The sequence below is a fragment of the Phacochoerus africanus genome, chromosome 2 (assembly GCF_016906955.1).
Source record: "Phacochoerus africanus isolate WHEZ1 chromosome 2, ROS_Pafr_v1, whole genome shotgun sequence".
Lineage (NCBI taxonomy): Eukaryota > Metazoa > Chordata > Mammalia > Artiodactyla > Suidae > Phacochoerus > Phacochoerus africanus.
Genome location: NC_062545.1, coordinates 225,716,333 through 225,732,020, shown reverse-complemented (window position 1 = coordinate 225,732,020; position 15,688 = coordinate 225,716,333). Strand labels below are relative to the sequence as shown.

The 15,688-nt window shown below is 35.2% G+C and overlaps 1 protein-coding gene across 3 annotated transcripts in view; it reads right to left on the bottom strand.

The window, feature by feature from the left end:
- SMC5 (structural maintenance of chromosomes 5) overlaps positions 1 to 15,688 on the bottom strand; it is an 89,722-nt gene that overhangs the window by 36,016 nt on the left and 38,018 nt on the right. For all 3 annotated transcript variants that reach the window (XM_047767756.1, XM_047767757.1, XM_047767758.1), the window contains 2 exons: positions 4,613 to 4,868; positions 2,148 to 2,302 (listed from right to left, as the gene is read on the bottom strand). In XM_047767756.1, coding sequence (XP_047623712.1) covers positions 2,148 to 2,302; positions 4,613 to 4,868 — 411 coding nt within the window. The remainder of the gene's footprint in view (positions 1 to 2,147; positions 2,303 to 4,612; positions 4,869 to 15,688) is intronic.

The following is a 15,688-nucleotide window of genomic DNA, read 5'->3' as shown; positions in this document are numbered from 1 at the left end:
GAATCTCAAAGCCTTCACACAAGTTGGGGCCATTTTTGTTATTGGTCAGCTTGTGCATTTCCAGTAGTGTCTGATTCAAAATTTTTTGCAACTCTAATACACACTCCATTGCATTCATTGTCTGGTTTCCTGATATCCTGAAGGAAGATTTGGTCACCTTATTGGTTCTGCACCTTCATTAGCTTCTTAGCATGCTCTTTCTCCTCATGAGGCTGGTGATGAAAATACTAGGGAAAATTCTTCAAAGCCACATCTTCATAAAGTAATCAGACAGACAGGTAGACATAGAAGGTACAGCACTCCAAGATGGTGATTGGTTGATGGCAGAGTCCTGTTTCACAGTTTCTTTAAATGAAATCTTTCTATACATCCTATCTTTAATCTATTTTATAATTCATTAACATATTGTAAGTGTCCCTTTATATTAGTAAATAGAGACCTATGGCAACATTTCAAATGCCTGTACAGTATTCCATTATAAGGACATAGAGTAATTTAAATAACCAATGAATGTCTTTGGAAATTCTCTTCTTTGCTTCATCATTCTGCTATTATATACACTATTGTGAGGGGAAGCTGTAAAATAAATCTTTGCAATTCTCGATTAGAACTGTTAGACATAACTCATGGGAAGAGACTGCTAATTGATAACGTGATTAAAATTTTAAGTTTATATATTGTTAATTTGCCTACGGAGATGGCAGCATTTCAGCTAGATCTTGAAGGGCTAGTTAAGTGACCTTGGAGAGTCAGGTAAGTGTATGGGTGGGATTCAGTTAGAAGGAGGTGGCAGGAAAGATGGGATATTCTAGGAAGGGTTAAATAACAGAGTATCTCCTTTTATCTTAAAGATTCAAATGTAATTTAAAAGGTAAATATATGCCAGCTAGTTATCTGACTTGGTGATAAGCTATTAACAGGAAATCAAGTGACAATAGGAAGACAAATCTAATAAAGCTTAAAAGTATTATTTTGAAGTAGGCACTTTAATAAAAATCTGTTGATATTTACACTTGCATTATAATTTATTACACTAAGAGTCACAATATTTTTTTTCTTATATTTTCTTTCAATCCTTAGTAGATAAATCAAAACAATAACGTCTGCATCCAAAATAGGTATTCCCTTCTTGGTCTGGCAAAAATATTCTAATAATATATACCTGAGCAAGAAGAGAATACAGTATTATGCATACTAATATTGCTAACATAAGATATAATAAAAAACAAATAACTATATGAAATGATTCTGAATAAAGCATAACATAAACAGGAGTTACAGAAAATAACCTTTTCGTGAAACCTCCAAGGGTCTACAGTGAATTCTTCTCTAAAGTTAAAAAAAAATTAGCTAAGAAAAACAATTCTTATATCATTTTTGAGTAGGTTTTAAGTTTATGTTATACACACACACATATATACACATATATAAATAACATATTAGTTGCAAATAACATATGAGTGGCAAATAACATATTAGTGGCCAAGTGTATATATGTGACATATATACACATATATAAATAACATATTAGTGGCAAAGAAGAAATAACATATTAGTGGCATGGCCCAACTTATCATTTTAAGTATTTTAGATGGAAATCTTCCTAGTCAATCTATGCTCACATTTCATTAAATGATTTACTGCATACAACTTGCTCTATTCGTGATGATCAATGTTCATCAGTAAGATCTAGCAAATATTTACGAGATCAATGAACTGTTGGTTTCATTCTCAGAATCCTGAGAATGCTTATTTTTATAGCAGATGCTTGTTTATCCTGTTAACCATTCCATATCAACTATATTTATAAATAATTTATAGTAGTTTTCTACTCCTTCAGCAGCATTTAATATATTGTCTGTTATAACCTAAGAATAGCAATTGCCAGAAGGAACCAGCTAATCAAGTTTATACATGATTCTTGGTCAATAAGCTATCAGTTTCATACTTCTATCAAGAAAAGTTCACAGGTTTATTGATCAAGGGCCCTTTAAAAAGCTCATGTGTGGATTCAGCAGTACACTAGATGCCTCTAGTCTAATAATGGAAAACCAGGGTGTTAATAAGGCTAAGATTCTTAAAACAACAAAAACCTACAATGGTTAAAATAATCAAACAGACACTACCAAGATGAACAAATTTCTTACCGTGAGCATTATAGGCTCACAGACTCTTTGCTTAAATTTGTCTCTGTTACTTCTTAGCCATAAAACAGCATCATATGTATCACGGTATCTCTGTCTCAGCTTATCTTCCTTTTGATTCATAAGATTGTCAAAACGTACAATATGATCATCCACACCTGAATTTGGAAAATAATACAAAGCATTATTTCTATGAAAACTTTAATTAGTGAAATAATTTATTAATAATACAAAAGATTATCTTGGATCTAAGTTACAAATACCACCCACAAGAACCCAACACAGTGAAAAAGATTTACCCTGGACAAATCATCCTTAAATTTCTAAACACCTGGGATAAAAGATGATCTTGAAGCCATCAAAAACAAAGAGGTCACATACAAAATAACGAGGAAAAATTATTTTCAAGTTAGATTTTTATATACAACAAAATCAAAAACAGAGATAATAAAGATGTCTCAGGGATGCAAAGACTCAAATTAATCCCCAAATACTTTTTTTAGGATACCTGAAGATGTACTCTTACAAAACAAGAGAGTAATATAAGAAAAAAACAAAGACAAATGATTCAGAAATAGCTTTATCCAACACAGAAAAAGTGTGAGACAAATCCCAGATGAAGCCATATAGGAGACCTTGGGAACAACCAGTTTAGATGGAGGAGGAGGATGGAAAGCTCCAGAACTCAGGAGAACGGCTGATAATTTTTTTCCTAATTTAAGGAAATGCTAAAGCAAATGGTGATTCTAAACAAAAGCATATTAAAGTCTTTTAATAAAAGTTATCAATGAAAGGAAATTAGATCATAATGCACTATTTGCTTCTGCTGTGAGCAAGTTTTACTGCTATAATAACATAAATAATACTTAATATTTCTAGCTGTTAGAATCAAACCAAAACAGAACATATAAAACCTAATTATGGTTCTCAATAAAATGTTTTCAGCCTTGAAACTCTAAAAACCAGAGTAGATTAAAGAATTTAGAATGTAAGGGAGGAAAGTAAAAAGAAAGGCTAGGAGTACTAGTATTTTTAGCTTAGATGTAAGAATATTACTTACAATAAATCAACACTAATGAATGTTGATGATTATTAATATTAATATAATAATCCCATGTGAGGAAATATAACAATAGGTAGAGGAGATGTTATGAGTTGAAATCCAGATCTAAAGTAGCAAAATATTAAAAGATAATATCTAAAGTTGATTAATCAAGCCATGTTAAAACAAAAATATTTTATATTTTTATAAAAATATTTTAATAAAAATATCATGAAGATATATTAAATAGTATTAAAAAAATCATTGAAATTAATCTTTTTTATTTCCAGCTGTGCCTATGGCATGTAGAAATTCCCACGCCAGCAACTGAACCTATGCCACAGCAGTGACCTAAGCCAAGGCAGTGACAATGCCAGGTTCTTAACCTACTGTGCCACCAGGGAACTCCAAGTATACTTACTCTTTTTTTTTTTTTAAGGGCCACACCCAAGGCATATGAAGGTTCCCAGGCTAGGGATCAAATTGGAGCTGTAGCTGCCAGCTTGTGTCATAGCCACAGCAACATAGGATCCAAGTCACGTCTGTGACCTACACCACAGCTCATGGCAATGCCGGATCCTTAACCCACTGAGTGAAGCCAGGGATTGAACCTCATCCTCATGGATATTAGTCAGATTCATTAACCACTGAGCCACAACGGGAACTCCCAAGTATACTTACTCTTGAGAGTGGGTCTGGAAGTTGGAAAGGTGTTGGGCTATCCTTTTTGTCTTTTTTTTTTTCCCTTTTAAACCATACACCTAGTATTTTGCTAAACATAATGTAAGATCTCCTCTATCTGGGAGTTCCCATTGTGGTTCAGCAAGTAAAGAACCTGATGTAGTCTCCATAACAATGCGGGTTCGATCCCTGGCCTTGCTCAGTGTGTTAAGGATCTGGTGTTGCTATGAGCTGCGAGCTGCAGTGTAGGTCGCTGATGCAGCTCCAATTTGACTCGTAGCCTGAGAACTTCAATATGCTACAGGTACAGTCCTAAAAAGAAAAAAAGATCTCTATCTGAATAATGTTACAGATCTACCCATCCACACGATCTATAGGAAATAAAAACAAAGATGAAATTAGACAGGCTTCAAGGAGCAAAGCTAATGGAAGGTTATGAAGGCTAGAATGAAGAGCTTGTTTGACCTTAGAAATAAGAGAATATGAGTGAATTTATAAAGACAATAAAGCAAAGCATTTTGAAAGAACTGAGTCAACTGCCATAATCTGATATGAGACAATGGTCACCTCGTGGCAAATAATCACAATAGACACAGGTTAATAAAATACTAAAATGAAGAACTGAACTGAGCTTCCTTAACAAGGAAATCTGAACATTTAGAGACATGATTCCAAGAAGGCCCATCAACAGAGACATATCTCCAACTTACATACATGCCTTCACTATAAATTTAGTAACACTTACTCTTCTTCTCCTTCTCTAGAGTTTCCTTCTCTCTTCGCTTATCAATTATCTCGCCTTCACATAATGCCTTTTCATCTTGAACTCGTCTCAGATCATTTGTAATTGCATCAATCTGCGGTTGAAGATTCTCACAGTTTTCTGCTGTCCTCAGTTCATTTTGCAGGTCTTCTATCATTTTGCGGGTATTACTTATTCTCCTCTGTCGGTCATGCTCTTCATTTTGTTTTACTGTTAAAGCCTGCTGAAGCTCCTCAATCTAATAAAACAAAAGTAGGTTAGTACTGGAGATTGTTTTTTCTCCTAGTTTGTAATGTTTTTACAGTAAAAGTTTTAAAAATGCAAACAAATCTAAGAACATGGGTGCCTTCCTGACTAAAAGATATCCTGCTAGAAGTAGACTGTTACTCCTACCAGACTACCCATACCTTTATTTGTTCAGTAACACAACCCAAGCACCTAAAGTAGTGCTTAGATGACTTAGCATTTATTAAATATGTCCCAAATAAACAAAATATTTATAAAGCAAATCATCAGACTTCTAAATATATATAGAAAAATTTCATATACTATATATCATAAAACTGAAAATAGTCACATGGTATATGACAGACTTTCAGTAAAGCAATAATAACAGAAATGATGATTATGTCACTATTAATTTTAAACCACAATAAATTTTTTTTTTCAATAAAATTATTTTCTACTAGTACTTCAAATTAATATTTTAGATTTTAATCCTCATTCTGTATGTTTACATTCAGGGTAAATCATTAAAAAAAGAAAAAAAACCCAGATCATGTTAAGTTGTCAGTGGAATTTTTATCAAAACCATATATAGTCATAGTCTACCTAAGTCAGAGTTATGATTTTCCTTAAGACACACACACATACACCCAATTTATTTTTTTACAAAAATAGGATTTTGGGTTAAATTAGGTAAGTTTAATATATCACATTATTTTCTAATTAGCTCCCTTTCAAGTCACATTTATTCCTTCCTCCTCCCAATTATAAAAGTAACAATATATTCATTATAGAAAATATGAAAAATACAGAAATTTACAACAAAGAAAAATCACCTATCTTAAACATTTATATTTTTAATGGCAACATGTATCAACAGAGCATATATGTTTTAGTAAATGGAATCACTAAAAATCTATTGAGAGCAGTTTCTCATTACCCCCGATGTCCTTGTAAAATAAAAATTCAATATCTACATAATGTCCTTTTATGTGGATATGCCATATTTTATCCCATTCCCTATTGTTGGCAATTAGGGTTGGTATCAATTTTCCTTTCTAAAAGTTTAGCTTTGCCAACGTCAAGATAATGAACTGAACATATGCCAAAATCCCCTCTCCTGTAATACACAGAAGTGAAAGAAAAACTTTGAAAAAATTAAGATACATATATATGTGACTGAAAATTAACAATGTTCAATGGGCCTTAAAGAAGAAAGTAGACAAGAAGCCACAGTGTTCAGCCAGGAAACCCATCAAGTCCAAGTCTTTTAGGAGAATAAATTGGCTTGTCATAGGAGACAGGGATAGAATTATGAATCACGAAAGGCATGGGGAAGCCCCAGTCCCTCAAAAAGGGAAAGAAATTTAACAAATATAATTTTTACATCCCAGTAAAACAGAGATCACTAAGCTACCAAAAATCACTGGACTGATGAAGAAATTTTGTACCAAGAGTAGATCTTTGTCTCACCTTGATCTGAAAAACAAAAGCAGCCCAATGGTCCCTGTCCTTCCAGCTAAGTTTTCTAGGTTCCAACTTTAACTCATTTGCCACCTTCATCCAAGGAACTAACATAACTAGCTCTATCACTCATGTTTAGCTCAGGCACAGTAAGTCCAAGCCTCCAAGATCATCCATGATCACTAGAATACCATCCCCATACTTCTCTATATCTTCAATTTCTCTGTATGTTCTCTCTTCTTGTTCTAACCATATCTTGGAATCCATAATCCTGGAAGCCACTTCTTCCTAGAGCCCTTTCAAGTGGTGACCTTTTCCTGCCATAATCATTCAGAGTACTTCAGTATTCAGAGGTGGAAAGGGTATCCTAATTAACCTCCACTGTACTACCTCCTCCATTAACTCAGCCCCACTTCAGATCCTTGAAGACCATGGTAATCAGACTACCACCCTTTATCTTTGTTCTATGTTAACTACTTGCTCAAAATCCTTCCTCAACCCCTTCATTCACTGATGACTTGAGCACTTGATTCACTGTCTTTCCATCATGCTAGCCATCATGAAACTTCAACAAACACACACACACAAAAATCAGTCCAACTCTACGGACTCTGTGTTCCTTGACTTCAACTTCAACCATCTTTTCCTAAACGCCTCGTCGTTTATCTTCTTATGGTTATTTTATGCTATATCTATGCTTATATCTCCTACTAGGATCATGTAAATCACCAATAATCACACCACCTCTGATAAGTGTTATTTCCACAATCCTACTCTTTGATCACTTCCTTTCCTTCCATTTTACTTATTATCATGTTCCTATTGTGACTACTCTTTGACTGCAGAGGGTCCTGCAATCCACTGACCCTACTGTCTTTTCCCAATCCACCATCCCCCTCATTTTTTTCCTCTTAATCTAGAAACACGCCCTTTCAAGGACTTCTTCGCCCTTCCCCACTCCTATGTCACACTAGCAAGGAAAAAGCTTAGTCTTTCTTAAACCTAAATATATACCTTCTATTTCTCTGTTTCTGAACAAGTGAACTAATTGGAGAAACTCTTGAAAATAGGTCTTACTTCAAATTTATGGCCACAAAACTTAAACAGGCACTCAGAACTACCACAAAAGCCTACAATACTTTTCTTTTTTCGCTACAACCATGTTTTGTGGAATTTCCTGAGCCAGGGATTGAACCCGTGCCACAGTTGCAGTCTGTGTCACAGTTGAGGCAACACTGGATCCTTAACCTGCTGCACAGTTTGTGACTTCCATAAGCTTAATTTTTTTTTTGGCCGCACCTGCAGCACGTGGAAGTTCCTGAGCCAGGGATCAAACCCATGCCACAGCAGCAATCAAAGCCATACCAAGCGAGATTCTTGACCTGCTGAGTCACAGAGGAACTCCAAGCCTACTACATTTTTTTTTATATAAATGTATGCACTCATTCTGAGATGAGTTCACATCTTTTCCTCCTTTCTCAATTCTTTACTGCAAAAGGCTATCTACTCATTCAGCTAATGACTGTCACATATTTCATTAATGCCAGAGTTAAAATCAGAGTACTATGGTCAGAGTACTCTTCCTCCCTTCAAAACCATCACCCTACCTCCATCTATACTCACTCTGCTTTATATTATACAATGTAAGGAGAATTCTTGTAGCTACCTAACCCTATCCCTCCAAGGCTACTCTAAGCAGTGTGTCTCAAATTATTTGTGATGAAAGAACATTAAAAAAAAATTCTAAGCAATTATAAGTCAACTTTTATCAACTATAACTACAAAAAATAGTTAATAATCATTTTGAAAAGTTTGGCAATTCCTTCAAAAGTTATATATACATCTATGACAGTCTACTCCCAGTAAATTATACAAAATAAATGAAAGTATATGTTATATAAGAACTTGTAAAAGAATACTAATGGCAGCTTTTTTGGTAATAGCCCCAAACCAGAAACAACTTAAATGTCCATCAGCAGATGAATAAACAAATTGTGATCTTAAGTGAACAAATAACCAAACTGAGTAAAAATAACATTACAACATACTAAAATTTGTGGGGCATAGCTAAAGCAGTGATGAGAGCAAAACATATAGCATTAACTGCATACATAAGAAAAGAGGAAAAGTCTCAAATCAATAATCTGAGCTTCCACTTCCACTTCAAGAACCCAGAAAAAGAGCACTACAAAACCAAGCAAAAGAAAGGAAGTAATAAAAATATGAACAGACATCAATGAAATTAGAAAAATAACAGATAAAAGCCACTGAAACAAAGAGTTAGTTTTCTGTAAAAAACAAAAAAATTAACAGACCTCTAGCAAGATGGATCCCTGCCCGCCACTGCCAAAAACAAAACAAGACAAACAAACAAAAACCCCAAAACCAAGAGTATTCACAAATAACCAATATCAAGAATGAAATAGGGTAGCAGTATCACTGCAGAAGCTACAGATATCCGAATGATAATAAGAGAATTTATGCATAAATTTAAGAACTTAGACAAAATGAACCTATTCCTCAAAGAACCACTACCACCTAACTACCACAATTTATCCAAAATAAAACTGATTATTTGAATAGCCCTGTAACTATTAGTAATTAGAATTCATAATTTTAAAACTCCCAAAATAGAAGTGTTAACTGAGAATTATTAAGAATATTTATTCTACACAATCTCATAAAAAAATGATGAGAACACTTCCAATTTTAAAAAGTTACTATTCTATCCTGATATCAAAAGCAGACAAATATAAAAAGAAAACTAGAGAACAAGATTCCTCATGAATATGGACACAAAAATCCTTTAAGTATTGTTAATAAAATTCATCAATATGTAAAGGGAACTATAAGTTTATATACCTTAAGTAAGAAGGCTTTATTTCAGAAATACAAGGTTGATGTGATATTAAAAAATTGATATAATCCATCATTTTAACAAGCTAACAATAAATATATGCATGGCCATATCAACATAGAGAAAAAACACTTGACAAAATCCAACACTTACTCATGATATTCTCAGAAGCACAGGAATAAAGCAGAACTTCCTGATCTATAACAAAAAAAACTTAACGGCTAACAATATACTTCATAGTGAAAAATTGAATGCTTTCCTCCTAAGATCAATGATGCAAGAGTGTCCACTCTTACCATTCTTATTTAACACAGTACTGGAACTTCCAGCCAGTGCAGTAAGGCAAGAAAGGAAACAAAAGAGATAAAATCAGAAAATAAGAAATAAAGTTGTCTCCATTTGTAGATGACAAGACTGCCCATGTAGAAAATCCTAAGGAAATGATTTTTTTTAAAAAAAAGGGGGACGGAGGGGAGAGAAAGAAAAAAGAAACACATAGGCATCATCTAACAAAACTACATAGAGAACTTGTATCCTGAAAACTATGCAATGCTAATGAAAAAAAATCAAAGATCTGGAGTTCCCAGTGTGGCACAGAGGGTTAATGATCCTCCGGCATGTCACTGTGAAGGTGTAGGTTTGATCCCCAGCCTGATGCAGTGGGTTAGGGAACTGGCATTGTCGCAACTGCAGTGGAGGTTGCAGCTCCAGCTTGGATTTGATACCTGGACAGGAACTTTCATATGCCATTGGTGTAGCTGAAAAAAATAAATAAATAAACGATTAAATAAATGAAGACATACCACATTCATAGATTGGAAGATTCAAAATAGTAAAGATTTCAATTCTCCTCAAATTCATACACATGTTTAATGCAAGTCCTATTAAAATCCTAGCAACGTTCTTTGGTAGATATAGAAAAGATTTGGATGTCAACAGAAACGGCAAAGTAAGGAACTTGGAAAATCCTTTCTTGCAAACAAGCAATAAAAAAATTGACAAAAAAAGTGTCAAAATTAACTCTTTCTGAAAACAACCTACAGGGCATTTATTGAAGAAAAATGCCTGAATCCTGGTAAAAACAAGCAGCCTTGGGCATTGTGAACATACCCTATTCTGATTACCCTCTTCTCAGCTCCATGGTAGCCTTGAAAACCAATGGCCCATGATTAGAGTGAAATTAGTGTAGCCTAGCAGCCACTGATGAGGTCAAAACAGAGTCAGAGCTCTATCAAACTCTAATTCTCAGAGAAGTGTCATTATCTGATCTGTCTGGAAGTTTCCAGGAAAACCTTACTTGCAAGGTTTATCTTCATCTGACGAGACTCCACAGCCTATACACAGCAAAATACCCTTTTTCTTGGAGGCAGCTGCCAAAAACAATCAACGGAAACTGTTTAGCAATACAGCTGCTTGGCATGGGATAATAGTGTTTCAAATAATAAGCCAAACAAAGCACTTCAATGAGATGTCCATAGGAGGCTTTGGAAACTCCTGAGAATCCAGAAGGCCATGTGTGTGCCTGGATAGGCCTGTGTGTATGCCCAGGGCTGTGTGCATGTTCCAGAAAAGACCTGAGGAGGCCCTAGGTCTCAAAACATTCTGTGCAAACAGGAAGTGAAGGCAGAAACACAGCTGTAAACTAGCACTGGAAATTAACCAAAGCTTGCAACAATTTAGGGAGGCATGTAACAACAGAAACTTGGTGGAAAGTGAAAACACTACCTGGATGAGCACTGAAGGTGTGACCCAACATGCACTCAGAGACCCTCAAGAAAGAATGGGAAATATATTAGTTTTAGTCGTTGGAGGAAATACCTCTCCAATAATTAGCTGACTACTAACTGAGCAGAAACATCAACAGTCACATACAACAAAGAACACAGAATTCACAGAATTAGGGAACTAACTAAAAAGGCAAATTGCAACAACAACTACACAAAATACAAATGGCAATAACACAAATCTGGGGGAAGGCAGGAAGAGCTTGTGTGTCAGAGAACACATCCATATGCTAGGAAGGTGGTGCATCCAGAAAGGGAATAGAAGTTCTGCATCACTCTACCCCATACCTGGTGCTATACACCTCTTTTGTTTGGCTGATCCTGAGCTATATCCTTTATAATAAACTGGCTTGTTAAGTATAATGTTTTCCTGAGTTGTGTGAGTTGTTCTAGTGAATACTGAACCTGAAGGGGGTGAGTTGTAGGAAGCTCTGAATTTGTAGCCAAGTCAGACAGAAGGGCAGGAAACCTGAGGTCTGGGGACTTGAGAATGGCATCTGAAGCAAGAGCTGACTCATGGGACTGAGTCATGATCTGTAAACTCTGCTTTAATTCCAGGTAGTTAGTATGGGAACTGAATTGAACTGTAAAAGACTCAGGTGGTGTCAGATAATCAAATAATTATTGCCACAAAAACTATATAAAGAAATAATCAGGGAGTTCCTGCTGTGGCCCAGCAAAAACAAATCCGACTAGTACCAATGAGGATTGGGGTTTGTTCCCTGGCCTCACTCAGTGGATCAGGATCTGGCATTGCCATGAGCTGTGGTGTAGGTCACAGACATGGCTCAGATCCCACATTGCTGTGGTTGTGGTGTAGCTATGGGTGCAGCCCTAAAAAAGCAAAAAAAAAAAAAGGAAATAATCAAAAAACTGTGTTGATGGGCTTATAGTCATTAAAAATATAACTTGTATGACAGTAACAACACGAAGGAGAAGGGAAAGGAGCTATACAGAAGCAAAGTTTGTTTTCAAGTTCATATTAATATAAACTGGAGTATTATAAATTATAAATTAAGATGTTAATTCTAATTCTAAAGGCAATCACTAAGAAAACAGCTTAAAAAATACAGAGCAGGAGTTCCCGTCATGGCGCAGTGGTTAACGAATCCGACTAGGAACCATGAGGTTGCGGGTTCGGTCCCTGCCCTTGCTCAGTGGGTTAACGATCCGGCGTTGCCGTGAGCTGTGGTGTAGGTCGAAGATGTGGCTCGGATCCTGCGTTGCTGTGGCTCTGGCGTAGGCTGGTGGCTACAGCTCCGATTCAACCCCTAGCCTGGGAACCTCCATATGCTGCGGGAGCGGCCCAAGAAATAGCAACAACAACAAAAAAAAAGACAAAAGACAAAAAGACAAAAAGACAAAAAAAAAAACAGAGCAAAAGAACAAGGGAATAAAACTGTATAAAAATGTTTAACATAAAAGAAAGCAGTAACGAGGAAGAAAAGAACAAAAAGGTCCTAGGACAGATGAAAACATAGCACAAAATGGCACATGTAAATCTTACTTGTCAATAATTACATCAAATGAAAATGGATTAAACACTCCAGTTAAAAGGCAAACATAGGCAGAGAGGATTAAAAAAAAAAACCAAGATCCAATCAAATGCTACTTTTTTAAAAAACACATTTAGATCTGAAGACACAAATAGGTTTAAAGACACAAATAGGCTGGAACTCTTCTATATAGTCAAATAGAACCATTTATTTTCCTTCTCCTACCAATCCTCATTTCAGTAAAGTACACCACTATCTATCAACTTTTTGATAGTTAGATTTGACCCTTGATTCTTCCACAATTTATCCTTATATCTGAGCAAATTTTGTTGGTTGAATTCTGTAAATTTTTTAGCAACTGCTATCATCCTTTGTGAAACAACTGTTATCTCTCACCTAGACTTCTTCAACAGCCTAATTGCTTTTGGTTTTGCCCCATATGGAGCAAAAAAAGACTACAGTCTATCTTCCATAAGACAGTCCTGAGTGCTTTAAAAAATATATGAAACATTATTTCTCTCTGGCTTAAAAACTAAATACCTTCAAAGCCTTCTCACATTCACACCTTGCATTTAGAATCAAGTTCAGATTGCTTTTTTTTTTTTTTTAAATTTCAAGGGTCTAACTACTACAGTCTCTGCTTACCTCTCCTATCTGCTACTTTTCAGAAACAATAATACACTCATCCTCTGCTATTTTCAGAGGATTCATTCCAGCACCCCACCATTTCACCAAAATACAAGATACCAATACAAGATATAAATATGCACAGATGTTCATTCTGTATATAAAATAGCATAGTGTGTGTGTATAACCTACACGCATCCTTACTGTAGGATGCAAAGGTACATCATAATTGTAGTTTAACAGCTGTACATAACACATACTTTATTTTTATTGAAAAATTTATTTCCCATCCCAAAGAAAACATGAGTAAAATTAGGTTAAATGTAAAAAGAATTTACTTTTTAAAAATCATCTCTGATACAATGCAAATTAAATGCTATATAAATATTTGCTGGTGTATGACAAATTCAAGTTATGCTTTTTGGAACTTTCTAGAATATTTTTCCCCCAAATATTTTTGAGTTGAATCCACAAATGCAGACCCCAGGCAATGACACAGATTGACAAAGTGTTAAGGAAAAAAAATTTGTAATTTAGATTTCAATATCCAGTCACATTAATACTCAACAGTAACTACAAAAAAATATTTTCAAACATACAGGGACTCAAAGTTTATTAAAGAATCTCTAAAACACCTACAGGAGATAGCCAGTAAGAAAAAAAACAAAAAAACAAAATCCCTACCTCTTCAAAAGGAGAAGCGATAATAACTGTGATATAAGCAGTAACATGACCAAATATGTCAATAAAACATATCATTAAGTCTAAATAAATAGACAGTAAAAAGTTACGTCTTAAACAACTGACAAGTGAAATTTCTGATGACACTGACAATGGAGTGGAAGAAGTAAAAGCTTGCTAAGATTTGGATTTTAATTAAATGGAAGAAAAAAATACCAATTAACATTTTTATTAAGAAAAATACAGAACAGGCTTAAAATATACAACTTTAGAAAAAATGGAATAAGAAAACTTCGATCAACAGCATCAGAAAGTAGAAAGGAGAACAGGAAGAACCAAACAAAAAGCGTTGACGTTGAAAACAATGGTAAATGTGAACTGGTTAAACTCCTTTACTATATGAAAAAGTGCTTCACACCAAACTAAAAAAATTATAAAGCAGGAGTTCCTGTCGTGGCGCAGTGGTTAACGAATCCGACTAGGAACCATGAGGTTGCGGGTTCGGTCCCTGCCCTTGCTCAGTGGGTTAACGATCCGGCGTTGCCGTGAGCTGTGGTGTAGGTTGCAGACGCGGCTCGGATCCCTCGTTGCTGTGGGTCTGGCGTAGGCCGGTGGCTACAGCTCCGATTCGACCCCTAGCCTGGGAACCTCCATATGCCGAGGGAGCGGCCCAAGAAATAGCAAAAAGACAAAAAAAAAAATTATAAAGCAAACACTAGTTTATATTGTTTATAGCAGATAAAAACATGATGCAGAAAGAACAAACAATAAAGCTTAAAATCTACAAAGCAAGAATACAATTACAAGGAAAAATAGACAAACCTACACTCACAGAAGGAAGCATTAATTTTTTGGTTTTCATAGCCGCACCTGCATCATGTGGAAATTCCTCTCCCAGGAACTTAACCAAAGCCACAACAGTGACAACACCGAGTCTTTAGCCACTAGGTCACCTGGGAACTCCGAGGTATTGACATCTTTTATTTTATTTTTGCTTTCTAGGGCCACACCTGTAGCACATGGAAGCCCAGGTTGGGGGCTGAATCACAGCTGCAGCTGCTGGCCTTCACCACTGACACAGCAACGTGAGATTCAAGCTGTGTCTGTGAACTACACCACAGCTCACAGCAATGCTAATAAATCCTTAACCCACTGAGTGAGGCTAGGGATCGAACCTGCATCCTCATGGATACCAGTCGGATTCGTTACCACTGAACTCCAGAACGGAAACTCCTTGATATTTTAACATGGGTAAATCAGGTGGGTGAAAAAATAAGTAGAATATTTGCATAATGTAATTACAGTAAACATGATAGAACATGTACAAAACCAAGCATAAAAGTCCAGAAGAGGTCTCCAAAAAATCTAAAAATAAAGTCATAAAGGCCACATTTATTAACTATAGAGCAATATAATGATAACTATACATTTTCTAAAAAGTTTAAAAATTCTACATCCGCAGAAAAAGCAGTAAGTACTCCTATATAAGCTTAAATGAAAATTATTAGAATGAGCATTATAAAATCTTACACCAAAAAACAATAAAAGCGCATATCAACTCATGAGAGGTAGTCAGAAAAAAATTTACACCCTAAAATGTATTTATTAAAAATTAAGAAAAGCTAAAAATTCTATAACTTATAAAAGAGACAAACCATGGCAAACTCTGATAAAGGAAAAAAAGAAAACACTGGTTCTAAGAGTATTAAACTACTTAAAAGGTTGGCATAATACACTGAAAGAAAAAACAAAAAAACAAAAAAAAACCACAGCTAAGGATGGAACAAAATAAAACTTTAGTCAATCTCAGCTGGTTCAAAAATCCTAAACAAGATTTTCTATTTGAATCCAGTAATCCAAGGATAGTTCAACATTAGACAAACCCTCTGGGGTTTTAAAGATGAATGAACCTTTACACCATTAA